At 39.0% G+C, this 26,532-nt stretch overlaps 1 protein-coding gene across 2 annotated transcripts in view; it reads left to right on the forward strand.

The window, feature by feature from the left end:
- The window catches only part of CDH13 (cadherin 13), a 446,013-nt gene that overhangs the window by 64,459 nt on the left and 355,022 nt on the right, over positions 1–26,532 (forward strand). For both annotated transcript variants that reach the window (XM_077184876.1, XM_054640681.2), the window contains exon 2: positions 23,959–24,070. In XM_077184876.1, the coding sequence (XP_077040991.1) occupies positions 23,959–24,070 (112 nt within the window). The remainder of the gene's footprint in view (positions 1–23,958; positions 24,071–26,532) is intronic.

Genomic DNA, 26,532 nt, shown 5'->3' on the forward strand with positions numbered 1-26,532 from the left:
TGAGCAAAACAGAGGAGAAGTAAATGAGATAAGAATTGTTTTCCTTTTCTCTGAGGCTTCTCAGCTTCTCAGGAGAAAAACCCCGGGCAAAAAAATTTTTTTCAGAAAATGTAAATGCTACATCTGAGCTCCCACCTTAGCACTGGCAAGTGGGCTTTTCCACAAGTGGTCATTCTTGGCCTAATTCTGCTTTCATTTAATGCATTTTCTTACAACTAAAGTTGTGCCAGCTCAGCTGTATCAGCAGAACTGCTCTCTCCTGGGTCAGACCCAGCCCTGTAGGAATGCACTGCATGCATGCAAGTATTGCCTATTAAAACCAGGCCTTTCTGCATCTTTTTTAACCCATGGAATCACATTAAGTCAAAACCAATGTAGACAGTGCTGAAAACCTTAGTACTTTTGGGGAATAAGCCCTAGCTGTAAAAATGTGTTAACACAAGGGCAGGTAATAATAGGACAAGGAGGAATAGCCTGAAGCTGAAGGAGGGTAAATGCACATTTGATTTCAGGGGGAATTCTCCCTTGGGAGGGTGGGGAAACCCTGCCACAGGTGCCCAGAGAAGTTTTGGCTGCCCCTGGGCCCCTGGAAGTGTCCAGGCCAGGTTGGACAGGGCTTGGAGCAGCCTGGGACAGTGAAGGTGTCCCTGCCATGGCAGGGGTGGGACTGGATGAACTTTAAGGTCCTTGCAACACAAACAATTCTGTGATTCTATGAAGGTTTATTAGCATAACTCATTTACAGCTGATTATAAAAAAAATCTCAGTGTCTTTAGAGAAATGGTGTGTCTGCTTTTGAAAATCAGAAATAAATATGCCCAAGAAGCATGTAACAAACACAAGTGTGCACATGTAGAAAGTGCCCCTGAGGCTTTTAACCAAGGTCTGTTCTGCTGGCCAGGATGCTCCAAGCTGAGGAATCTTCCCCCTGCTTGCTGCATTAACAGAGGTGTGATGCATGTTCCTTCCCAGGGTTATAATTATAGATGACACCCTGAGGAAAAAAACAAGTCTAGAGCATCTGGGTTGGGACTTCTGAGATGGAGAGAAGCAAAATTTCAATTAAGTGCAGTGGATTAGCACTGGCTGGGAAGTGGAATTGATATTCTGAAGGAAAGAAAAACACTTCAAGGAAACATTTGAATATTTCCCCGGTAAAAATTACTGTAGACCTCAAATGCCAAAACAAACAAACAGCCCACTGGAATTGTCTAAATGCTGTATTTTCTCATTACTGAACCACTGTGTTTTGAAATTAAATTCTTTAACATTATGTAACTCAATATTATGCAGATCAGGATATTAATTCTTTCAGCATCACTGAAATCAGGTTTAAACAGAAATAGATGCCCTTGAACTGTTTTATTCTTGGTAAAACTGCCTTCTTTAATAAAAAGCTCCTGTGTTGAAAACTAACTGGTCAGCTCTGTGTTTCAGCAAAAATTATCCCAGTTGTGTATCTCTGGCTCTCTCCCAAACTGTTTCTCCTACCAGAACTCAATTTCTATTTTCTCATCTGCAGAGAGGGTAAAAGTTTTTGGCATGCATATCTTCATGCATGCTGTGTAAAAAAAGAAATAATGATAAATATCTGTTAAGGGCTCTGTTTATGACTTCCTCTGTTGATATGACTTAATATGGTACAGATTAAAATTGAGATTATTCTTGTTAAAATACACAATGTGATTCAGTCATCACAGGGACCCCTTCTGAGCTATTGTGGGCCACCTCCTGATGCCCCACACCAAGAAAACCTCTCTGGGCTGAGGTAGGTAAATCTCATTTCCAGGGAGTGGAAAGGTGTTAATATTTGAGCAGTTTTGGGATTTTCAGTACCCTCCGACACAGGCACTGCTCCATATTCAGGGTTTCCATCACATGAGAATTCTGACTTAATACTTTTACATCCCTTGCTGAAGCAAAGTCCCTAAGCAGGCTATTTCAGTGAGATAGAGCATCCTCTTGTCCTTGGTGCACAGAACTAAAGTCATTGAACTAAAAGGAAGAATTGCTGAGGGAAAGATTTGGCATTTCCAGTGTAGTAGTTTGGACCTGAGTGATCGCTGTGTTTCTTTTTGACTTTACAAATCTATGTCACCTTAGGAATGGTAGAATTCTGAGAAGATTTATAATTGTTTCCTTGGAAATAGTCCCAGGGAGAGTATCAATAAAATGCTTTGAAGGAGCCAAAGCAGTCTGGAAGCCACAAGCTTCATATGTCATGTAGGGCTTCAGTCTATTGAAGAGCCCCCTATGGTGGAGATTTCAGGAGAGGGAAATTAAAAATACAGTCTGAAACACTCCAGTGATTTACCACAGAGTTTGCAAAAGCAGCAGGACTTCCAAGTCTAGCTTCTCTTGCTGTATCCTTCTCATTTATCACAGCCCTTCAAGGAGTTCCTCTTTAGGAGAACCCAATTCCCTGCTTGCTATTATGGCTTCTTCTTGTGATCATGAATCCAAAGTACAGCAGCACTGTTGGATGGGATTCTCTTCTGAAAGGCTGGGAAAGCTGCCTCAGGAGTAAAGTTACCAGTCTGATCCACTTTTTCTTCCACATTTCCTGGCTTCTTTCACAAAAGACTCAGGCACTCCAATGGGATCACAGGTGTGGGACCGAGATCTCAGCTGGCAGAGGCAGCTCCTCCCTGGGACACGTGGCTTTTGTTTGCCACACAGGTAGAATTTGTATTGAAATGGGCTCTGAAAGCAAAGTGGGAAAGGGAAATCCCCTGCTCTGTGCAAGTGGCCAACAGGAGAAATTGTGGATTTGTGAACAAACCTGGCTGAAGTGTCCTGGGAAGAAGCACAGGGGTGTAAGAAGGATGGACCTACTTGATGGTTGCTGTTTGCTCACTCCACTCTGGCTCAGCAGGCTGGCATCTCTGGGAGTGGGAATGTGTGCTCTGAGTGGGAAAAAAATTTTTGGGCAGCAGGATATCTTCCTAATCCTTCCTGTCTTCCAAACATCTCCTGTGTCCATCCAGGGGATGTTCTTAAGGCAGTGAGGAAAGGAGTAAGAAAGTTATCATCGAATTATATTGATGTAGGGCATTTTTATAAAACAGTCTCAAAAGGTCTTAGTACAAAGGTGTAATAGTAGAGAAGAAAATTCTTAGAGCTGAAGTGGAGTTTTTTTCTTTCCCCCTCTCTTTTTTTTTTTTTTTTAATTAAGCCTTCTAAATGAAAAATCCTGTAAATTTGTTCTTTATAGAAGTGAAAAATACTGCCTGTGGAGCTGCTGGTGGTTCATTATTCAACAGAGTGCAGTACCTTGTTTTAAAGACTGTTCTTGCAAATGATTATTCTCCATTTCTGTCAGCCTGTCCTCACACTGTGGGACCTCACTGAGCCAAGTCATTTAAAAGTCAAAAACTCAGTGAGAGTCTTGGGTTTTTTTCAACACTGAATATAGCAGCAAGCATATATGTGACACCTTTGCTTTATTCCTTAATTGCTCTGGATTTGTTTTGGATTGATTACTATCATGGAAATAGAGGCTTTCTCTCAAACCCCATTTTTAAGGCTATGACTATGAACTGAGGGGACTGGGACAGCAGAGAGGGTAGGGAACTTTTATAAAGGAAATTACTGGATGTAAATATGCTGGCAAGGGGAAGAATTCTTATCTGTGACATGATCCAAGGAGAGACTTCCAGTAGACATTGGGTCAAATCAGATATGGTTTGTGTGGCTTTGAAATGAGAAACATGAAAAAGAAGATAATTTCAAGGACTAACATGGCCTGGATCAGTGGTGTGTCTCTCCACTGTGCAAATATATTCTAGACATAAAAAGATCAATTGGGTGATCTAGTTCTCATGCTTTACATCCTCCCTGGCCCTTGGAAAATTGCACCAAAAATATGAAAACCTGTTCCATGATGAAAAAGGTGTTTTGAAGCACCTACTGTTGATTTAGGGAGTAGGTAACTAAAAGAGAACTGCAAAGAGAAAAAGGAAGGACACAAACCAATGTCAGTCAATGAAGTTTTCAAAGTCTCAAAGAACATGATAATACAGGTTTTTTTGCTCTGGGCTCTGACTTGCTGAGGTGAAACCTAAGATAACAAGAAATAAGAAATATAGAAACAAGTTTTCTATAGGAAAGGAATATTCATATGAATATTATAAAATATATATGTGATAGTCTTTTCACCACATCATTTATGACTTATATTAAGATACTGTGCCTTTTTTCTGCTTTTTTTTGTCAGGTCCTACAATATTTTATCTTTTCTATCAATTTATTCTTTTTTGTTTCTATGCAGGAGATACCATAAATCCTCCCTTTGATTGTGCATTGATGTAAAATTGAACAGCCTCTGTTATGTATGTGTTGCTCTCCCCTGGCAAACACTGGCAGATGTTTGGATACTTATTACTCTCACTTCACGATCTGAGAAATGTGATCTCTTTTTATTATAAGGAAATACTTTGTTGCTTATCTGATCCCAACCTCATTATGATTTCTGGACAGATTTTAATTGATTTCCATAAGTTTTGGAGCATTTCTTAAGATCTTTCAGTTCAAAAGTATCTTATGGCAGTGTAGAAAAAAAGAAGATCATAGGGACCTTGGCAGCTTTCTCCCTGGTTTTCCTCAGAGTCTCTCTCCTTTCCTAGAGTCAAGTCACAGCCTCCTTTGCTGCTCCTGCCATCCAGAAGTGCTTTCCTATAGCTCTCTGCCTCATTGATTCTCCATCTGTTTTACCCTGAGCATCTTTCTGGTGACCTGTGTTCGCATCTGGTGTAAATATGCTACTATTCAAAGTGTTTTTACTCTGTCACTTCCCATTTCAGGGGATGATTTATTGTAGCAGGGGCTGTGTGCTCTGTGCTGGAGAGAGGGAGGAAATCCAGACGTGGCCTCGAGGATTTCTTAGGTCTTGCTTGACTGGGATTGGGAAGCACGAGGCAGTGTGGTGCCAGGAGCTGTGACTGAGAAATCTGTCCCTCCAAATTATGGGGTAAATGAAGGAGCTGGGGATCAGACAGGCAGAGGAGGCAGCAGAAATGTTAGACACAATTCCTGAAAGTTGTGAAGGACCCGAGCCAAACCTCACGGATGTCACTCAGAACTCTGCCAGCCACTGTGAAAGACATTGAAAACAAATGCTGGAGGTTTGACTGGCTTTGCTGAGCTAGAGGACAGTGCCTCCATTACAATCCCTTCTCCTCTCCTTCTGCACTTAGAAAAACAATATAATTCATATAGATGGAGCACCACATTACTATCTAATAGCAATTTGTATTCTAAGGCTGTAGAGATTTTTCTCTTATTTCAACACTAGATTAACAGGGGGAAGAATTACAAAAGAATTGCTGTTGGAAAAGGAATTTGAATACAGACCAGGTGGCTAATTTGCTCCCATTAGTTAGTATGTTTAACAAGGGAGGGTGCAGTCTGCATTAAAGTCTCTGGAAGAACATCTCTATTGCTATTTAGCAGTTCTGCACAGATTTGAATTTTTGCCTGCTTTCCTTTGTGCTGGAGCTTTTTCCCCCCCAAAACACTGGGCAAAGAAAATAGCATATGGATGAGAAGTGGCATATCTGAACAACTATGTGTGTCTGTTACATGAATTGGTACAGAAGAAGAGGATGTATCATCGTGCTTTGATAACAAGCAAATCAGGAGCAATTACTTTTTTCTTTCAGAGAAAAGAGGATCGCTTACAGTACTTCAAAATAAGATTTTTTTTTTCCCCTGGAGAATAATAATTGTTCTCTGTGTAAGCTGAGACACTTATCATCTCTTTCAGTCTCACTGAATGTGAGCCATGCATGGTGTCTGAATGCATCTCTGCACTTAGGAAATAGATTGGATAGGCTGTGGTGATGTCACTTCTTAATATCACTGACTCCTGATCCAGTTGGATCAGCTTTTGATCTTTATAACACATCCTCTATGCTGAAGGAGAAAATGAGTAGAACAGATTGTTTTCCATACGGTTTTGGCAACTAGAAAACATTTGTGAAGTGATAATGTAGTGATTGCTCATGCCTGGATATGGAGAATGAAATTCTATAAGGAAAGCACTTTATTTCCTAGCAGAAGCTCATGGCAAACAGATGTAGCTCATCCACCACAAATCACAGGTGGGGAGAGAAACATGTTGCTGTTGGACAATAAACAGCATGTTCAGATAATGTAGATTGATATTAAGAACCAAAGACAAGTGCAAATATCACTCTGTTAAAACTATCCTTTTTTTCCATCCCTGCCTTTTTATTTGCATTTAGTTGCTATTTCCCAATGGGATTAAAAAGTTCAACAGCTTCATGGTGAGGTTTATTTCTTTAATACTTGAAGAGGCTGTGTGGAAAAGCCTGTTCTGCTGATTATAAACACTGGTACATAATTAATGAAATCAAACCAGTTTATTTGTTAGCCAGTGGTGCAAGATTTGACAGGAAAAGCTGAGGCCTGTTTTTTTAAATTGCATCTTTGTGTGTATTTTCTTTTACTCTTAGCTTTGTTGTATGGCAGTGAGCAGGAAATATGCTGGAAATAAAAATAAAATAAGTAGAAGTGTCTGAAATATCGTAAGAGCAAGAGCTGAAAGAGGAGATTTAATTTTTTTTCTTTTAGAAACTACTACATAATTCTAGTACAAAGAATTGTGTTAACAGTCTATACCTTCTGTATTGGAGCTGTTTTGAAACTGGAGTTGATGCCCACTGCTTTCTCTACCCACATTTTCTTGTCCTCTGGCCAATGGAACATATGAAGGAAGGTAGAAACCAGAATCTGAGCAACAAACAGTTATCTTTCACAGCCTAGTAAATACAACTTTTGCCATGGTTAATTTAATGGACTTTTTACTGACCTGACAGGACTTAGGTCTGAACTGATTTTGGAATGGCTGGAATGGCTTCTGAGGCTGAAGTTACGGCTGCCTCTCTCCTCGTGTTTTCCTCAGCCAGCTGCAGTGTCCAGACTGGCCTGGCTGCCCTGGTCCTTGCCCTGCCCTGGTGTCCCCTGCAGGGCTGTCCCTGCCTGGCTCCAGGCAGGGGAGGTGCAGCCTCCTGTGACACTGCAGTTCGAGCTTTGAGTCCTGAAGCACAAACAGGACAATTTCTACAATTTCTTCAAGCCTTTATTCACTGGATCAGCCTGTTTTTCATCTCTTAAGTTGTTCCAAAGCTATTGAAAGGCTGTTTAAGTTTGCCACCTTGCTCAGTACATTTGCCCTCTCTCTGCTGCTATAATGGCAGAGCCTTAGAGGGATAACATTACACTGGCTCCTACTGTGCCTATCAGAATTACAGGAATCAACAAAGCAGCTGTAAACCCTGTGCTGGGAGCAAGCAAACGATGGAAAAAGTACTCATAATACCTGTCGTTTGGTGTCAGCTGTTGTCTGCAAGGCACAATAGAACATCTGGAAGCGAGAGCCCTCCTATTCAGGTTGCTAAAATTGCATTAGCTGCTCTGGCATAAAGGGCAGGATTAGAATGACAGACCTCCCCACTGAAATATTTGCTTTTGAATAAACTTGTCAAATGCAACAAGGGGTGTCATGGCAAAACTTTCCTGCTTCTGCTGTGAGAAGAGCTTCTGTTTCTGTGATGACAAGAGGGCTGTGTTTAATTGAGCTGCATTTTGCTGCTGTCTGCTGTAGGTAGATACAATGAAAGGGGACAAAGGCCAAGTTCAATTCATTGCTATCAAGCTTCTTTTCTTCTAGGAGCAGGTAACAGCAAAACAATTACTGCAGGCTTAAAGCAGGTGTGTTGTGGCAAGAAAGAACGGGGGAAGCAAGAAACTGCTGCAGAAGCTTCGTGTTAATTTATGCTCAAGAGAGATTCACCATTCTTTATGTCACAACAGGGGGCCCAAATATAATGGGGAATACAAACTAAGGAAGATAATGGAGAGGGAAAGCATCTTTCAATGCCTTTAGAGTTCATGAGTTATTCCTGTTTGCCAGAACCCACTTCGGTGAGCATTCACTCAGCATAATGAAAGCGTAGCTTACCGTGTAGCTTTGTAGAAACTGGGTCAGGTAAATTTGAGATGCTGTTATAGCTTTATTCATCTTTAAACTATAGATCAAATAGTTCTAATAAAAAAATTTAAAGGGGTATATTTCAGTAGTGTCCATTAAAAAATCCTCATGTCATTCAGGACATTAAAACTAGACAAAGACCACAGGTCTGGCTTGTAACACTTTAGGAAGTTATGTAGGCAGCTGTTGATCATTTATAGACTTCAAAATGTGGTCCTGACTTAGAAATCCTTGTCTTTGCTCTTTAAGATTACTGTTTCTCCCCCAGTATTTATTCCTCTGTTTGTTTCAAATTACTCTGTAAGAAGAAACAATACCAGTTTCACACCTGGTTTGGGGGCTGGAAAAGCATCTCCACAGCTGGAGATGGAGATGCACAGTGGCTTTGTCTGCCTGCCTCGGGGAGTTTGGGCACTAAACAAATCTGTTGCATTTATCCATCTTTCTTTGTGCTAAAGCTTCTTCCTCCTTCCTCATAGGGTTGTCCAGCCTGTCCTTGGACACCTCAGTAATGTTGTGTCTTGTTGCTTGTGCCACCTTGGTGTGTCTATAGAACACTGTGCTGAACTAACTCAAGGGTTATTTGCCACTACAATGATGACAAACACAAAATTAACTAGAAATTCTTGCTTCAATGAGCTAGTGATGTGGAGCCACACAGGAAACAAAAGTGTCCTTTCTGATTTCTTCTAGAGAATTTTGCCTTTTCTCCTCTATTTAGAAATCAGAAGTGGGAATGTATTTTAGCTTGTGTCATCTCTAGTTGAGACTCTTCAGTTTTGAAAGATTAAACAAGAAGTCTCTCTTTTGTGGCAGTTTAAAAATTATTTGGGGTGAGGGTTGATGGCCTCAGGGTGCCTCATCCACAGACCTGTTTGGCTGCAGGGCAGGAGCAGGGTCCAGGAACACATCCAGAGGGGCCACTCAGGTGGAGATCCTGTCACACACAACAAGAGAGATGAAACTCCTGGCTTCCAGGACATTCCACAGCAGCTGAAGAGTAATGTTTCAGCTAATGTGAATGTATTAATGTAATTTGGCTCTTAAACAAAAAATGAAGCACGCTGATTTGGGAATCTTAACTGCTCATTTTCTTCAAAAATGGTAAAACAAAGTGATTCAACACTTCCAGGATGGTTTTTTTCCCACACACTTCTAAATTTAAAAAATGTTTTGTTGGTTTTTGTGGTTCCAGAGTTACTTCCATGAAACAGATATTGCCCAGGGGAGGGGGGAAAACCACATTTCAATTCTTAGAATATTATTTTAAGTTATGCCCAACAGATGACAACAAATATGATTAATATTAACAGAATGGAAAAGTTTTGTTTAATTTATTCTTTGTGAAGTCCTATTTTTCTTCATGCTTGGATCCCAGGGGAAAAAAACAGTTTAATGTGATTTCTGTTCCCCCTTTACTCTTTGCTAGTCTCAGATGGTCTTCTGGTCTCTCACTGCAGTGCTCTAATAGTGACCTACCTCAAAGATATGGACTTTGTTTGTTCCCTGAGCCCTTCCCAGGCAGAAAGGTGCATATCAATTATTCAGGAGAAATGTTCTCCCTGACAAAACATTCCCCTGATATCTTAACTGAGCACAGCCCTACTCACATAATGATTTCTTGCATCCTTTCAGCTCAGAAGTCAGTGGCTGTTAATGAGTTAACCAAGCTAATAATTTCTTGCTTTTAATGTGTTTAGTGTGCATCAGCAGGAGTTAATATTGTTGTGGAGGTGAAGGTTATAAAGTGTGTTGGTCTGGTCTGGCAGCTGCAGTGCAATTTCCAGGGGAAACTGGAATTAAATATGATTGTGTGTGCAAGGGGATGAAAAATGCCCTGAAAATGCTACCTGGGAGCACACAGACCACCTGCATCTTTAGAGCTGGCAGCTGGACACTCCTTGGAGTGAGGTGAGTGCTCCTGGCTGTCGGGGCTGTGGAGGGAATTCAGGGACACGAGCCCCTTCCAGCAGTCCCATAATCCCTGCAGCCTCTGGGATGGAGGATAAGGGAGCAGAAATGAAAGGCAAAAAAAGAGAGAACCCAAATCTAGGACAGAGGGGTAGCTAATGACAAAAAGAAAATTGCTAAGTGAAAAGGCATGGAGATTAAATAGAAATAAATGGGATGGGATTCTGGCTCTGTCACACATGAGAGTTTCCTTAGGGGTTAGGATGGATTTTGCCCTTGTTGCTTGATGGAATTCTCCATCCTCTAAGCTGGCTAGAGCAAGCTATGAAAAAAGAGCAATTATTTCTTCTTACATGCCTGCTTTTAACAGTTCTTGGTAAGCATGGAAACAATATGAACTATGTTAGTGAAACAAATTGGATGCCAAGAAACACTGGAGCCCTCAGATAGGATAGAAAAGCACAGTCTGAGCAGTGTGTGAGCTGGTGGGGGCTGAGTGCAGAACCACAGAACACTTTTTGTGAGAACTCCTGGGAGCTTTCAGAGCAAACAGGACAATTTTTCCATGTCCTCTCCCTCATTTCTCCTTCAGGTCATCTCTGTTGTGGTTCTTCCCCCTCGGGCTAATTGATTTTCACTGAGTTTTTCCTCTAGTTTTTTATCAGTTGATTAGAAAAAAACAGAGCCAACCTGCAAGTGCCTTCTTATCTCACTACATGAGAATAAATTATAGCAGCAAACTCTTGCTTTTCAGGAACTTTTCTGCCAGTGGATAACTATTACCCCATCCATTGTGTCTGCTTTTCTGGATTTCACTATTTTTTTAAAATAGAAAGTAAAAAATGAGTGGTTTCCCAGACATCTGATCAAAAATGTCCCATTCTCCATCTGCTCCATATAATATTTGCTCCTCTTGCTACTTGGTATTTATTTCTGTGGCCAATGGATGCAATAAGGTATTGTAATTTAATTGTTGGCAGAGGTTAAGATGATCTCATTTTCACTTTGGCTTTGCTTTTCAAAATTTCCTTTGTCTCTTACAATGCAGATCTCTACTTTGAATTAGGATTGTAAAATTATCTCCTGTGTGGATTTGAAAGCCACTGTCACAGCATAAACATCTTTCAAGGGCTTTATTCTTCAGTCTTGTGTATTAAACCTGATTTTTTTGTTAGTTGCTAATAAAGCCTTTGCTGTTGTTAAGGCACTAATGAGTGCAAAAGGGAAAAGACAACATTGTAGGATGTGTGAACTTAGAGAGCGGGTTTTAATTGATGGGTTGCAGTTCACCATTTAGAAAATGTGAGCCACAGGTGGTGTGCTTTGTTCTCTTGTTGCTTCTTCAGTAATAAACAACTTTCTACCAGAGCTGGAAATCACAGAACTGAAAGCTTGTTATAATTTTCCATGGTGCTGAAAAGGACACAGCACCTGTATGTTTGCCCTAAATATATACCTATAAATGCACCTACTTAACCTAATTAAAAAAGAAAATAATTTGGATTTTCAACTTTTTAATTCTTACATTTTGTAGATATTTCTTCCTGCTGTCCTCTAGAGAAAGTGTCTCTTTCTTTGTTTGATAAATTTAGTGTAGCAAATCACAGAGTCTCCCTGCTTTGTGCGTTAATTGCATTATTTTCATTTACAGATGGGGGAACATGGGGAAGTTAAATGGTTTGCCTGTGGTGAGGCCTGAGTTTGTCTCTTGGCATGGATTAGAATTGAGGAAGGGAAATCCTGGTCACAGTGGCTGGGAGCATTGGGAATGACCAACAGGTGTAGGAGTGAAAGCTGGAGCCTGCTTATGCCTTCTGCACTAAAATGGCACTGCAAATGAGTGAAATATAGGGGAAACATTTATACATTAAAATGAGGCTCCAAATGGCCCAATTTGCTCTGCCTTCTGGTTTGATTTTGGCTCAGTTCCTAATCTAGTTTCTCACAAGAGAAACTCCTACTGCGAATAGCTTCTTCTTAATAATAGAATATTACTTTCCTGATTAATATTTGTTGGACACTTAGTCTAATTACGGTTTCTCACAGCTACTTTAATTACTATAATATGAGGTTTAGCTTAAGCAAAATATTCCAGATGAGTTTAGTGATGCTTTGCAACTTAATTCTGTACATGGGAGCATGGCAGCTGACTATTGAGAGAGAAGAGAAGAGAACACACTCCTTCCTGAGCCAGGACACATGTTCCTCCATGATAAGATGTGTCAGTATTTTTGCTCCTGAATCAAAAGATGTAATGCTGAGGATTTACAGAATCTGGGAACTCTGAAACCTCAGCCTGGGGAATAGCTGCAGTGAACATGATTAACTGGATAAAGGGGAGCTCTGTGCAGTGCAATTGAGGATGTCAGTGTTTACTCACTAATTGAAATTGGAGAGGCTGAATTAAAAGCTTGTGATTAGTAAGGCATGCCAATACCTTTGAGGGGTAGCTCCTATCTTTTCAAACGTGCAGAGGAACATGGGATTGTTTTTCTCGGCAAGAAATTGTCCTATTTCTTCTGTGTCATTTGTGTTGAAAAGCAAAAGGTGAAATATGGAGATAAGACCTTGGAGGAAGTTAGTCAATAAGTTTTTCTTTCCAGGATATCCCAATTTAAAGTGGAGGTGTAGTCCACATTGATGTTTGTTGAATATCTTGGTGGGAAGTACAAAATTGTTGGAGTGGATTTTTGTAGTAAATGTGGACACCTTGGCATAGCATTGATGAAGGAGAGCAGGCATGAAAAAAGTGGAGGATTCACTAAAAATGTGACCTGGCACGTGCAGTTCTCAGCTCTCCAGCTGTACATCTCCAGCACCATTTGCAAACTTACACCTCAATTTCCTCTCCTTTTACAGAAAAAATGCTTAAAAGCAAAGTGTGGCCTTTATTAGTGAGAACAATAAATAATCAATTAAAACCTAAAATCCAACAGATTTTTGTGAATCAGTCCTGTTAAATCAGGAATGATGTCCTTGAAATCCAACCTGAATTTTGACATACTTAGCACTTGGCACTAGAAGTGCTTGAACTTCTGTATTTTCATAATAGAGGACTTGAATGCTTGGTTGATAAAACATCTGATAAGACAAATGTTGTGGGAATAAATCCTTCTCATTTTTTCAGGGCCTCAGACTTCATTAAAACTTTGTTCTCCTCCTTTGAAATGGTTTATATCAGTTTAGGGAACTAGGAATATTTGTAACTTCTGAAATGCTCCTGCTTCATTGGATGTAGGAAGGCACGGGAATTTGATTATGGAAAAAAGGGTCTCTTACAATATTTTAAAAAGAAAAAATTAGGTTTCTGGTTTTGCATAATGCTGATTTATTTTGAAGAGTAATGCTTCATGCTTTCACCCTTGGAAACTGATTCTTATTTAGGAGATGAAAGATTGTGCAAAATATAATATTCTTGTATAATTTAAACTGCCTGATAATGTGCTATAGCCTCCTAGAATTCAGGCCCAAACATTAGGCATTGATTTAAAAAAGGCATTTAAATAATTTAAAATTGTTCAATGCTGAGCATGATCAGCACCCCAATCATTTTCAAATAAAAGTACCTATAAAAATTGAAGCAGATGAATAATTTTAAATTGCTTTATACTGTGCAAGCACAGAACCCCAATCACTTTCAGGCTGAAGCACATACAAGAAAAAATGATTGAAGTGCTCCAGTAAATTTAAATTGCTATATACAAGGAAAAGGGCCTTGAAATTATTGGATACTCAATTTTTTTCTTTAAATTTTCCTATTTTTATGTACAACCCAAAGAGTTTACCTTTGTCAAGATGAGCCAAACAATCTGATTTTATAAACTTGCAAAATATTACATTAACCTCTGTTCCATGTAGTAATGATGGGACATTCCATGATTGAATGTCATATATCCTGCTCTAGGAATTCTCAGTATTATTGTTATTAAAGCAGGATCCAGGACAGAAATTTACATTTTTCCCAACTTCTCATGCGTTTTATGCTTAATGTTTATGTCTGCTGCCTGTTGGATGTCACGTGGAAGAGCTGATTTATCTGGTAAATACAGATAATTATAGAACAATTAAAAGCACTGGAAGTGCCATCCACAAGGTTTAGTGGGGAGGTTACAGAGGCTTCCTGACCACTGGATTTGGTTCAAACAATGGCTTCCAAAAGCAAATGATAGTTTATTGTGGAGGCTCCTTGGTGGAATTTGTGGGACACAACATCTGTTCTTGTGCCTCAGCACTGGCAGCTGTTCCTCCACCTGAGGAAAACGTTGTTCTCATGGGTACAGATCATTTTCTATGATTATTGTTTTTTCAATAAACAAAAAAACCCAAAAAGCAAGCCCTTGACGTTTTTAGCAATTAATATCCAATATTTCCCAGAGACACCATTCCTTGATAGTTGAAAAAAGTTCTTCTGTAAAGAAATAAGAAATAAGTATTTAACAGGGTGTTACTGAGGCTTTCTCCAATACTCCTGAGATCTCATTCTCAGCATGTCAGGGTTTTCTTTGACTACCTAATACATGTGAGGTCAATAGTTGTATCTTTTGCATAAAAGATTTCATTCAGCTTTTAAATTGCAAGCAATTATAAGAGAGAGGGTTATGGACCAGGGTCTTGCTTTCACATTATTTATGTTCTAATTAACTCACCAGACTGAATTTTTCCCCCCCCTGCTTTGGCTACTAAGTGTTGATCTTTAATAGTTATCTGTTCCTAGCATTAATGGGTTTTATTTCTTTGGAAAGGTCATTCTTGATGTAATGTCACTGTTAACACGAGGGAGCCTGTAAGTTTTAGACATTTTGCTTGATTGTGATGAGCTCAGAAATACTGATCTACTTGCTGTCTTTCCCCTGGGGGTTGCTTTCACTCTGAAGAGTTAGTACAAATTCTTTTTAATTTTTTGACTGTGTTCTTGCAATTCATTAAAAGCATTCTTCAATGAGCAGCTGACATAGCCAAAAATACGTTGTTTTTGGGTTTTTTTAATCCTTTTATATTTATTTCAAGATGACGCCACGAGCTTGAAAATTGCTACTTGTTGTAGGTAAATACATAAGGTCTGGACTTATAAAATGAGCAGTGATGCAAAAACTTTGGTTAAAATTAATTAAATCCATGTATGGTTACTACTGAACTACTGCTAGGGTACAGTTACTGCTCTTCAGGAAAAGAAAGGAAAATCACTTAAAAACCAGCACTGAAGAAGACTTAGCTCAGCTCACATGATTTTTGTGCAAATGAGAAACAGATGAGAAGACAGAGAATGTCTTGACCCACTAAAAAAGATTAAGGTGATTTGCAGCCCTGTCCTCACTAAGAGTTCACCTCTGAGCTTGGTTTTTAAATAGAAACCCATAGGAAGCCAATCTATTTGTTCTAATGCTATCATACTATTATTGCTCTGTATTATTTGCTGTAAAGAAAAAGTAACCTTGTGATATGCAGATACCTTCATGAAAAAGTTTTCTGTGCTTGTTTTACAGACTAGATGTTCCTCTTCCTGTTGATGTCAAATAAAATCTTGTCAAAACTGGTAGAGAGGCTTGTGTTGGGCTCCTTGTAGAAATTTAGCAGTTCTTATTAAGAGTCTTTGGATGTTAGACTTGTTTTTTCTCCAATAACCTTGCTGGAATCAAGGGATCTTACTTGAAAGTATTAATTTTTAAAAAATCTTTCATTTGTGAGTGCTCAGGAGAAGGTCAGAAAATGTTCAGCAAATCTTTTTTTGAAGTTGAAAACCAGATATTTTCACTTGTCCTTATACTTTTATGAGTTCTGGGGGGTTGTTTCTGTTTTTGTAATGTTTGAAGGTGATAGAAGTGTGTTTGTGTTTAATCCTTAAATCCATGTTATACTTTCAAAGATTATTTTCAGCAAGCTCATTTTCAGTTTTAGCTTAGCAGTGCAAAAGACAGATGTTCAGTGTTACAGCGAGTTCAGTTTGTGCTGCAGTAATAATTGCTTTAGACTCTAACTTTGTGGATTATGGGGAAAATAATAGGTGGAAGGTTGGTTTTTCTTTTTGATAACTATCACACTGCGGGGAAATTAAACATGTATCATGTTCCTTAGAGTTTCCAGCCATCCTATCCAAAATCCACTATCTGCTGTAAGAAATATGATTTTAATTTTTTCTCTAACAGCTTTTGCCACATCAATGTTTTCCTATGTGGAATAATGACTTTGCCCCATGCAACTCCATGTGAAGGGTTTTAAATAAGTTTAAACAATTTTTAATTTATTTCCTTTTTAGAAAACCAGAGATCCATATTTTCATTCATCTAAATGCTTCATGAAGTCGTTACTGCTGGAAAAGAGGATCAACCTGTTTATTTCATTATGCAATAAATAACTAAAATGTTTGGTGTGAGCAGATCAAAAAGGTTATTGTTGTAAGGCAGTTTAGGTTTCAGCAATTCCACACCTTGCAGCACAACCAGTCCAGAACTCTGACTTTCAATGTTTCTTCTTTATGCCTCTTTCACTGGTACAGGAATGGCTCATTTGCATTACTCTGTACCCTGTAAAATGAATTTATTATGCAGCTTCTCTAAATAGGCTAACCAGTTGTAATCTCATTCCAGTGGTGTATGGGTTTCAACAAAACATGATTACTTCTTTCATAATGCCTAAAAATAAACAAAAAATAACCTTGGAGCCCAACCTGTCCTTTTGCTCGGGTCTAGTGTGTTAAATAGTGCTATTAATCATGATGGGTAGTTATTTACTTGTTAAATACTTGAGTAATTTAAGATATTACTTATTTTGTGCACAAGTAACTGCTCTTGGTCTCTGTTATTAATCATCAAAATACTTAATGAAGCGGGATGAGAGCCATTCCCTGGATTACAAAATCTGAACAATGTTCAGATACATCTGCATGGCTGGGAGTTGATCCTGCACTTGTGGGTACAGATAATTCTGAGCTGGGAGCTCTGTTGGATCTGAGGGCTGAACCTCAGCTAGGAATCTGTGTGGAGAGGGAAGGGGCTGGAAGATCTCTTCTGTCCATGGGCAGAGCTGGTCCCCATCTGGTCAGAAAGGACATGGATTTAACAATGCATGAGGCTTTGCATCTGTGTTTATATTTCATAAAGATTAATCCTGGCTCTGTTTGCAGAAGCTGCTTAACCTTGTTGTAGGTAAATGGTGGTCACTCCTCCACTGATGTCAAATTTCACAGCTCTTTGTGTGCTGGTTAATTTTAGAATGATTGTGAGTCACCATCATGACAAGACTTCAAAAGGAATTTTTAGGAAGTGTTAGGCAACATGTTTTTTGCTTAAGGTAATATCCAGACTGTGGAGAACATTTATCTGGAATTCTTTATGTATTTTGCACGGGTGGAGCTTAAGAAGGCACAAAGAAATTTTACTGAGATGGCCACAGGGATGTATCCATAGATAGAGATGGAGGAGATGGAAAGAGTTTGGTTTGTCTAGCTCAATAAATGGAAGATTTAGAAGGGACAAAGGTTAATTTAGTTATGAGACAAGACTTGTGCAGGAATAAATGGCTATAAATTGACTGTGAACAAATTTATTCTGGAAGATATGAAATGACCATCAGAATAAGGGTCAGGAATTGTGAAATGCAGGAATTATTTCTGATTGGGATCAAGTGATCTGGCCAGCAGATCACTGCGCCTGCTTGTGACACCAGAGGTGGTTCCTGGGTAAGGCTTTCACAGAATCACAGGATTGTTGGAGTTGGAAGAGACTTCTGGAGATCATCCAGATCAGCCCTTCCTGCCAAGATGGGTTACCTGCTTCAGGTGACACAGGAATGTGTCCAGATGGGTTTGGAGTATCTACAAGGTTTCTCTGAAATTCCCAAGTTTTTCCTGGGTTCCCAAGTCAAGGGGAATCTAAGCTAGCTCAAGTGCTGAGATATGAAAAATATGTTAGTAAAAATTAATAAAAAATCTTATTTTAGGGTGCAGTTTCATGGCAGCTGCCCCAGATTGGGGTGCAGACTGTGGGGGTCTCACACCAGGCCTTGTTTTTCCAGCCACATCATCCTGTGGACATGAGATTCCCAGAACTTTGTGGTGACTGGGCTCAGGGAGCAGATGGGAATGGGAGAGCAGGAAAAGTGACTGGGGAGAGAGGATTGTCCCAACTCTGCCTTGAAATGAGGATGGCTGTCCAGGTGCAGGCCCATGTTATCCTTCTTCACCCTGCTCAGTTTGGGCTCTGTGGTCACTTTGATCTCTGAACAGCCCCTGGGAGCAATAATAAATGAAGAAATCATTTCTGAAGAAAATGATGGTGCCTCTTGCAGAGCTCCTCAGCTTCAGAAGGCGAGTGAAGGCTGTTTGATACTCCCTGTTCTGACACCACCGCTGGCAAATCACTCCTTGAACAACTTAATGAGATTCCCAGTGCCAAGAACGATGCACACCTTTTACTGAATATGCAATAAAATCCTTACAATAAACATAGGTACGTAAGGAAAGTGCCCATAAAAGGGAAGCTCCTGTGGTAGATAGTCTCACAAAAGAGTTTGTCACATTTTGTTTCCAGTTAATGGATGCCTACTGCAGTCACACAGCTTCGGTGACAGGAGAACTGAATTCATTTAAGCCAATAAAGTCATTCTAATTTGCATTTTCATAGCCCACTCTTCAGTACTCCGAGTGTGACTTTCCCTTTTAGGACAGAGCTGTGCAGTAAATGGATAGGTAGGCCCTTTAAGAGGATATTTATCATCCTTGAAGAATCTTAGTGCCAAATCTTAATAGCATTTCTTACAAAAATGACTGGAGCTCTCTATCAGATATAGAGGTAGAGCTGTAGAGATAGGGAACAGTCTTCTTTTTTTTAACTTCTTTCCTGATAGAAGAGCTGTTAAAGCCTGAAACAGTGAAAACTTCCTCCCAAAATGAAAATATTGCATTAAAAAATGCCCCAAATAATAATATTCTAGAAATCAAATTAATTTGAAAGAACTGCATTTAATTAATTTAATCACATTCAGAGATAAATAATTCAACATACCTTTCTGTAAAGTTAAAATGCCTTTGTTAATTATGCCAATCAGAGGATAATTTATTCAGGGTTGTTTTTTTTTTTGTTCTAGTTGTTATTAAAAAACACAGAAGACACAGAGAACTTCATGTCCAGTCTGTGTGTGTGATTTGATGAAATAATTGCCTTAGGACCTGCTGACACTCTAATTGGAGTCTGTGTAATGCAGAATCAGAACCTTACTTAGAGCTGCACTCTCTTTATTTTAAGTATCCCTCTGTTAATTTCATTTGACTAACTCCCTCATTTAAATCTGACAGAAGACTTCAAATTTCATCATCTCCCTATGACTGTGTGCTGTTTATCACTTGTTTCCTTCTCTGATGGCCTCCTCATTATCCATTTTCGTGGGTCTGGTGCTGCAGCACCTGAACATGGAAAAGGTTTTAAGATTCAAAAATCTCAATCTGCATGATAAAAATATTTTGTCATGAGCGATTTAATTCAGTGTTGGCAGTTCTCATTATTCTGATTACTTTTTTCTCTTCGTTCTCAGCTCTAAGGATCACCATATTTCTTATGAAAATCTGAAGTTTTCATATGCAAAAAGCAAATTTCTGTTTCTCATGTTTCCACAGAAAAGCTCAGAAGCATAAATTTTCAATACCCACTTCCAAGTAAATGAGTCAAATAAAAAAGAAGCCCCCAAACCATACTTCAAAAGATAAAAAACCCCCAACCCTACCAGAAATGCCAAACAAAACAACCAGAACCAAAAACTCATTTCTCAGGAAGTGACTCAAAATTTTTGAACTCTTGAAATGATTGCTCTTAGTAAAAACGAGCATGACTGCAATTTTAGCTCCTCCTTCTTATGCTCAATGTTGATTTGTTTTTATTTCAGATTACTCTCCTGAAGCCAAAGGTAGAATGTGGTCCTACGGAATATTTTCCTCTGAAAAGAGATTTGTTCACCTTTACTGTGTGCAGAATCCCTGTCTGGGCAGATGGCTTTCACAGGTGTCTGCACCATTTACGTTTCCAATTAAGTAAAGCCTTACACGAGGGTGAATTTCACACCATAAGGATTTGTGTGAAATGCAATTAATATTCTGCAGCTTGTGTTTCTGTGCTAGGTGATCTCCTCAAGGTAGGGCTAATGAAGATATGAGGGTATACACAGCAAAAGGTGAGAAAATTCATTTGCAGAGCGAGCATGTGGCCAAACTGGAACCGTGCAAGTTGAAAGGAACATAAAGAATCTGAAATTCTTTAGAAAGACCTTTCTGAGATGACTTTCAGTCACCAGGAGAGGAGGTGGAAGGACCCTGTTATTTTGAGGTGTCGTGATACCCAAAGGTGCTTTAGCATCAGGGAGTTTATTCATTTCCTCTGCAGTACAGCATTAAATTGCTCTCCTTTTTGCTTTCCAGCCATATTCTGTGTGAGCAGCTTTCAGTGCAAATGCTGAGGTCAGTAAAGGTCACCAGCATGTGCGTGCTGGCTTATTAACTAAAAAAAAGGTGTTTCTTGGGCTTGATATCTCACCAGGAGTACAGTTCCAGCAGAGTGGCCCAACTAGCACCAGAGTTATCTGAACTATGACATTTCCTTACACCAACTGGCAATAAATTCTGAGAGAAAAATTGTCATAATATTAAAACTGAGCCTGTGCTCTGTACATTTCTGAAAAGTGGGAGGTTATGAAAAACTTTGATTTTGCTTGTTGATGAACATAGGATCTGTAGGTCTGAGGAGTCACAACTCTGCTTTGCTTTTCAGACTTCTACTCTTTTAGATTCTCATGAGCAAATTGTACTAATTACCCAGCACTTGACTAGCTGGGTGAACAATATTTGTTGATTCAGTTCTATGTATGACATTTAAATATTATTTATAGTGTATTTAGCTGAAGTCTTTATATAGGCACCTATCAGTCCATAAAACCTTTTATTATATCCAAAAATGTGAAATTTACATGGTGTTTAAATTCAGAATGTATTCTGTTTTGAGCAAGCCTCTTTGCCTTAAACATATATCTGCCTGACTTAATTTTTCAAGATATTTTAAAAGACTGCTGTCCCCAGTGTGAAGAACCTTTACAGAAATTATTTTAATGAGATAGACATTTAGTTCAACAGAAGATTCTTCATAGAAAAATAAATTAAAAGAATAATTTTCTTTTTTAAATACAATTAATTAAAAACTGTCCATGTGATGACAGATTTAGCATTTTGTCTGACATGTAGAGAAGAAGAAAGTGCCTGGAATTGCACAAGTGGAATAAATTGTTCCATTTCACAGCAAGGCCAAGCTTTAGTCTTGTAATTATTTCAAAGGGAGTAAAGGTCATTTTCTATTTGCTGCATCTCTATTATGTGAGCCTTCTGTACCAGGCTTACAGAAGTTAACTCATGACCCATTTAGATTGCCCAGATTTCAAAGTCAACTTAGACTGTCACAAATCTGATAAAGTTGACATATTCCCATCTCTAAGTACTGCTATAGATGATGTCCAAAGAGGCTTTTTATTTATAGCTCTGTAAGACAAGAGTTCCAGCTTTAAGGCTTGAGTAGCTGGGAGATCAGAACATGATTTGCCTTTTACTTGCTGTGTTAATCCTTTAGGAGAAGAGCTGTTTGTAGATAAATTTCAGGATATATGGCTTGGACTTTTTTCTGGTGGGGATTCATTATATAACTTTGCTTGCATCTTGAGATGGGAAGAGGTTTTCTCCTGCTGTGATTGCATTTTTATGCATATTCATCCAGGAACACTGAGTCAGAAAGACAGGTACTTTAAACCTGCACCTGTGCACGCAGCAAATGTCTGCAGAAGATGCATGTGTGCCTTTCTTCCTGTACATATGCCCATTGAAATGCATATAAGGCAGGTTTTATAACAATCAGCAATCAAGCTTTATGCACAATTTTCAGGGCAGGCTCTGAATACCTCAGTGCACATTTGCAGATATCTCCTGCTGGAAGACTGAAGGGGACACATCCAATTCTCAACCCCAAAATCTCCAATAAAATCAATATATCAATGTCATTAAGGGAATGAGGGATTGGGGGCTGTGGTTTTAAACCTTTTTAAGAAAGGCAGGAATAGTGTGATGATACTGAAACTAATACAAGTCGAGTGTATTACACTTTTCTTGGTGTATTACTTTAAATCTTTCTCTTCTTTCTTGGTTAATCCTTCCAAGGGACCAATGTGGAGCAGGACAGGATGGAAGGCAAAGGTGTCCATCTGTTGTGCTTGCCTTTCACCAGATGAATTAACATGAAATATTCTGGCTGTTCCTTGCAGTCTGCTGGCACTTCTGGCCAAGCTTTTATAGCAATGGTCTGACATGAAACAAATGATCCAGCAGTTGGTTCCATAAGAACAACTAATGCAGACCAGGTGGGGCATTGCTGCCTTTAGATTTTGTAAATGGGATCACACTGAACTTTAAATGAGTGGGAAATGCAAGGAGGGAGAGAGCAGATCATGTATCACTGTGATTTAGCAAATGGATTGTGAGTGGTGGCGAGGAGGGAAACATGCAGCTGTTCAAATATTGCAGGACACCTCTTTAGGATCAGGATCAGCAGGCTGGGATGATAAAGGAGTGGAGGTGGGACTGAGAGGTGCTGCTGGTGCTTTGGGAGAAGTGAGAGTGCTGTTGTCACCTGAGCTGAGAAAAGGTGAAGGAGAAATAACCCTCAGCATTCACTGGTGTGGTATTAGGGAGAAATTGTCTTCACTTTAACCCTGAAGAACTTTATTTCCAAAACTGTAATTTTGTGTTGAGGATGTCTTGAGTAAATAGACCCATAGTGCAGAGCCACTTGAATTTAGGAGCAAATGCCTTTCAGAGCCCCTGTGTTTGTTTTGCTCTTGGTTGCCACACGTGCCCTCTCTAGCTGATTGTGCTGGGGCTGCCTGACAAGCAGCAGATTGCCCATAACAATTTTGAGATCAGAGTGGTCAGTGCACCACCTGAAAGTCAGGCTTTGTAAAACACCTTTAGATGTTCTAAAGCAGAAAGTACTTCTGAAAATGCACTTACACACATATGGGTTGGAAAATATGATTTGGCTTTTCCTGCTCTTAACCTTGCCTCTTTTTGCCTCTCTCTTTAGCCTTTTAAACTTTTTTAGTAATTTCTTTTTGCTTGCTGCTTCTTTCTTGACCATTCTTACTGCCATGCTCTCATTTAACAGCTGCCAAGAAAAATAGCCCTTCAGGTTGTTTTCTCTATTCAGGGATAAAATGCTTCAGAGTCCGAGATTAGAACTGTACCTATTCCCAAGCAATTTTATTTGCTTGTAAGCTTCCTCCTTTGATGTTCCTGTGGTGACACAGAGCTTGGGTGACCATGTACTGACAGTGACACAAACTGTATTCAACTGTAACCTTCAAATCTACCTCCTCTATGATGCACACTTTTCTTTTTCAGTCCTCCCATGGTGTAAACAAGCTTTTGATTGTAGGGAGAATAGACAAACTGTGGCTGAGAGAGAAAGAAAAGAAACAGTTCATACTTGATAGCAAAGAATTTATTCTAGAAATGGAACTTCTGTATGTGAGATTTTACCCATGAATACAGAATTTCTTCTGCAACTTGGTGATCAACTTGGAGACAGATTTGCAGCTCCTAATTTATCACTTTTTCAAATTTATTTGCATGTGCTTAATTTCAGCCTATATTTAGGTCCAGCTGTATTCAGCTAGGCCTAAATAAATGTGATTTTTAGGAGCAATCTTACATCCTATGTTTTTATGGACCAGTAACAAACTTTATTGATATTCTGAACTGAAATTCACCTTGAAAGCTACTATTTTGTAATTTCAATGCCAGCCCATATATATAGAAGCAAAAACCTTACATAAAATTGTTTAGCAAGATTTGAAGGGGAAGTGTGATGTGATGGATATTTTGTTTTATGAGTATGGACCCCAATGTTTTGTTTTATGAGCACTGAGCCTAAACCCGCTACAGTTCCCAGAAGCCAACATGATGGATGAAGGAGTGGATGTTAAAAGTCTATTTCTGTTTTTTTTTTTTCCCTCAGGTTCTGCTGCTTGCATGTGCAGAAGATTTAGAATGTGTCCCTGGATTCCAGCAGAAGGTTTTTTATATAGAAAAGCCATTTGAATTCAGAGAGGACCGGCTGATTCTGAACCGTATGTTGTTTTCATATATTACTATTGTGCAAAAATCAGAATTGTTTATGGACTCATTTCATTCCTGCCATTTATCAGAAAGCTTTTTTTGTTTTGTACCTAAGATTTTGGATATTGCCACGATTCAGTCTGAGTTCCCCTGTATTAATCCCATGTCTCTACAGACTTGACTTTGTTTCATATATTAGAAATGGCAAAACACAATATATAATCATTTAGGGCTATGTGAATACTGTGAAAACCTAGAATCAGCCATTTCTTAAAAATTAAATTTACTCTGAATTTTTTTATAGCCTTACCTCTGAGCCTGAAATCAGGACTTGCACATCAACATCTCTATTAAATTATCTCTGCAACTGAGATTTAGAAGTTAGTATTTTGAAAGTACTCATAGCTGATACAAGTCCATTTCTTGACATGAAATTCAGAGTCTGGAAGAAGTTTTGGATCATCAATGATAGCAAAGTGTCACACAATTGGAATATTCAGTATAATTCCATAGAGCAGGTGTCACATTATAAGACACAACCTGGAAGTGTACACCCAAAGCATTAAACTGAAGGACATTTAACAGTTTTTCAGTTCTGGTGTCAGTTCATTCCAATACTTCAGGGTTACAAATTGCTCATTCCGTTCTGGGGCTTTGGGATTTCAGCCCTGTCACACAAAAGTGGTGCCTTATCCAGTGGCCAATGTCTTTAAAGACTTAAAAAAGGATTTAGGTGCTGCCATTTTCATAACTTCCCAACACACCTGCATTTTTACATGTGATATTTAATACTAATGATTTCTTTGTTGTGCTTGGCTGCTGGTGCTGAACCAGGAGTTTTTCTGGGTGTCCAGCAATGGGCAATATCCTATGTGCAATATCTGAATCCTACAGTGGGATGCATCCCATAGCTTGGTGGAACCAAGAAGTGCAAACCAATATTACTCACCAAATGCACACATTTCCCAACTCAGTTCCATCCAGATATCACTGCCACACACTGATGGATTTTCACTTCAGATGAAGGTGTAATCTGTGCACATTCACTTTAAAATAGCATTAACTTCTCAAAACGAAATGTCAGAATTAGTTGCCAAAGTCTATTGAAATCAATCTCTTAAACTGAAGTCATTCAGCCTTTGGAGGTACTAAAATAAACCTCTAGGATAACATTTTTAGTCTCAGCATTTTGATATGTTGCTCAGTCTGAGCTGCTTTTTCACAGGAACTTTAGATCACGAGTAGTAATACTAGTCAGAGATGTGAGATTGTTGTTCAGCTTGGAAAAGAGGCTTCAAGTTTCTTATTTCTTTATGAAATTTCATTTTCTCTGGAGTTCTTATTTTGGACTTGTCAAACACATTATTCCTACATGGCTAGAAGTTGAAATTCTCAGAATATAATATTTAATAAGCAAGCAGATTTGAAGACCTATTAAAAGAAACAATATGGATAAACTAGTGCTAAATTGAATACAGAAAACTTTGTTGAATGCTTTTTCTGCTTCAGAACTTTGAGGCTGTAGTGTGTCTGGCCAGATCTCCTGCAGATTTGGAGAGTATCACCCCAAGGATGTTTGGTTCAGCCAAACTGACTGGACTGCTCTGTGGTGACCCAGCCATGTGCGGTGGCGTAAAATGAGCACAATAATTAAGATGCCACATTAGTGAAAGGAGGAGGGAGGAGCAGGAAGAGACTCAGAAATGCCTGGGAACAATCTGTGGAATTAAATTATTTTAATAAGCAGACAGTAAATTGGCCTAATGTGCAGTGTTGGACGGAGGCAGACTGGGGATGCGTGATCCTGGTTAATTCAATCACCCACAAACAGGGTGTCCTTCATGCAGCACCATTAAACCTCAGCACAGTTCCTTCATTTTAGCTGTCAACAGAATTGATAATTTTAATTGTCTGTTTGAATACACTTTGCATGCTCTTGCATCTTTTTATGCCCATTATCAAGAGCAGTGTAATTTAGCAGTTGCATTGCAATGTGAGGCTTACCAGGGCTGTGTAAATTAATAGAGCAAATATGTAAACCAGGCCTATAGCAGTGATTGTTTTTGTAGTCCTCAATAAGCCAAGGAGCTCCTTAATTCTTTTCTGAAGTGCAATAATACAGTCTTTTTCTTTTTTTTTCTTTTTCAATTTAAACAAGAACCTACTGTACATTTCGTTGCTAGCATTTCCCTTGTAATTAAATATAGGTTGAAGCTGGTTCTTCTGTATTTATTACTTCTACCTATGGCAGTGTTAATTATATTTTACATTTACTGATGGGAAGAATGAAGAGTAGACCATACTGAGGGTACAGAATTTTCTCTTATTTCTTGTTGTGATTTGTAGCAATTTTTATTAAAGCCTGCTTATAAGCTGGCCATAACAAGTCCAGCTGTGTGTGCATATTGTCCTTCCTATTAGTTTCACTGGTATTCAGTTACTATTAGTTTTTCTGACATTGTGTTCTGGCTGA

The sequence above is a fragment of the Agelaius phoeniceus genome, chromosome 12, assembly GCF_051311805.1.
Source record: "Agelaius phoeniceus isolate bAgePho1 chromosome 12, bAgePho1.hap1, whole genome shotgun sequence".
Classification (NCBI taxonomy): domain Eukaryota; kingdom Metazoa; phylum Chordata; class Aves; order Passeriformes; family Icteridae; genus Agelaius; species Agelaius phoeniceus.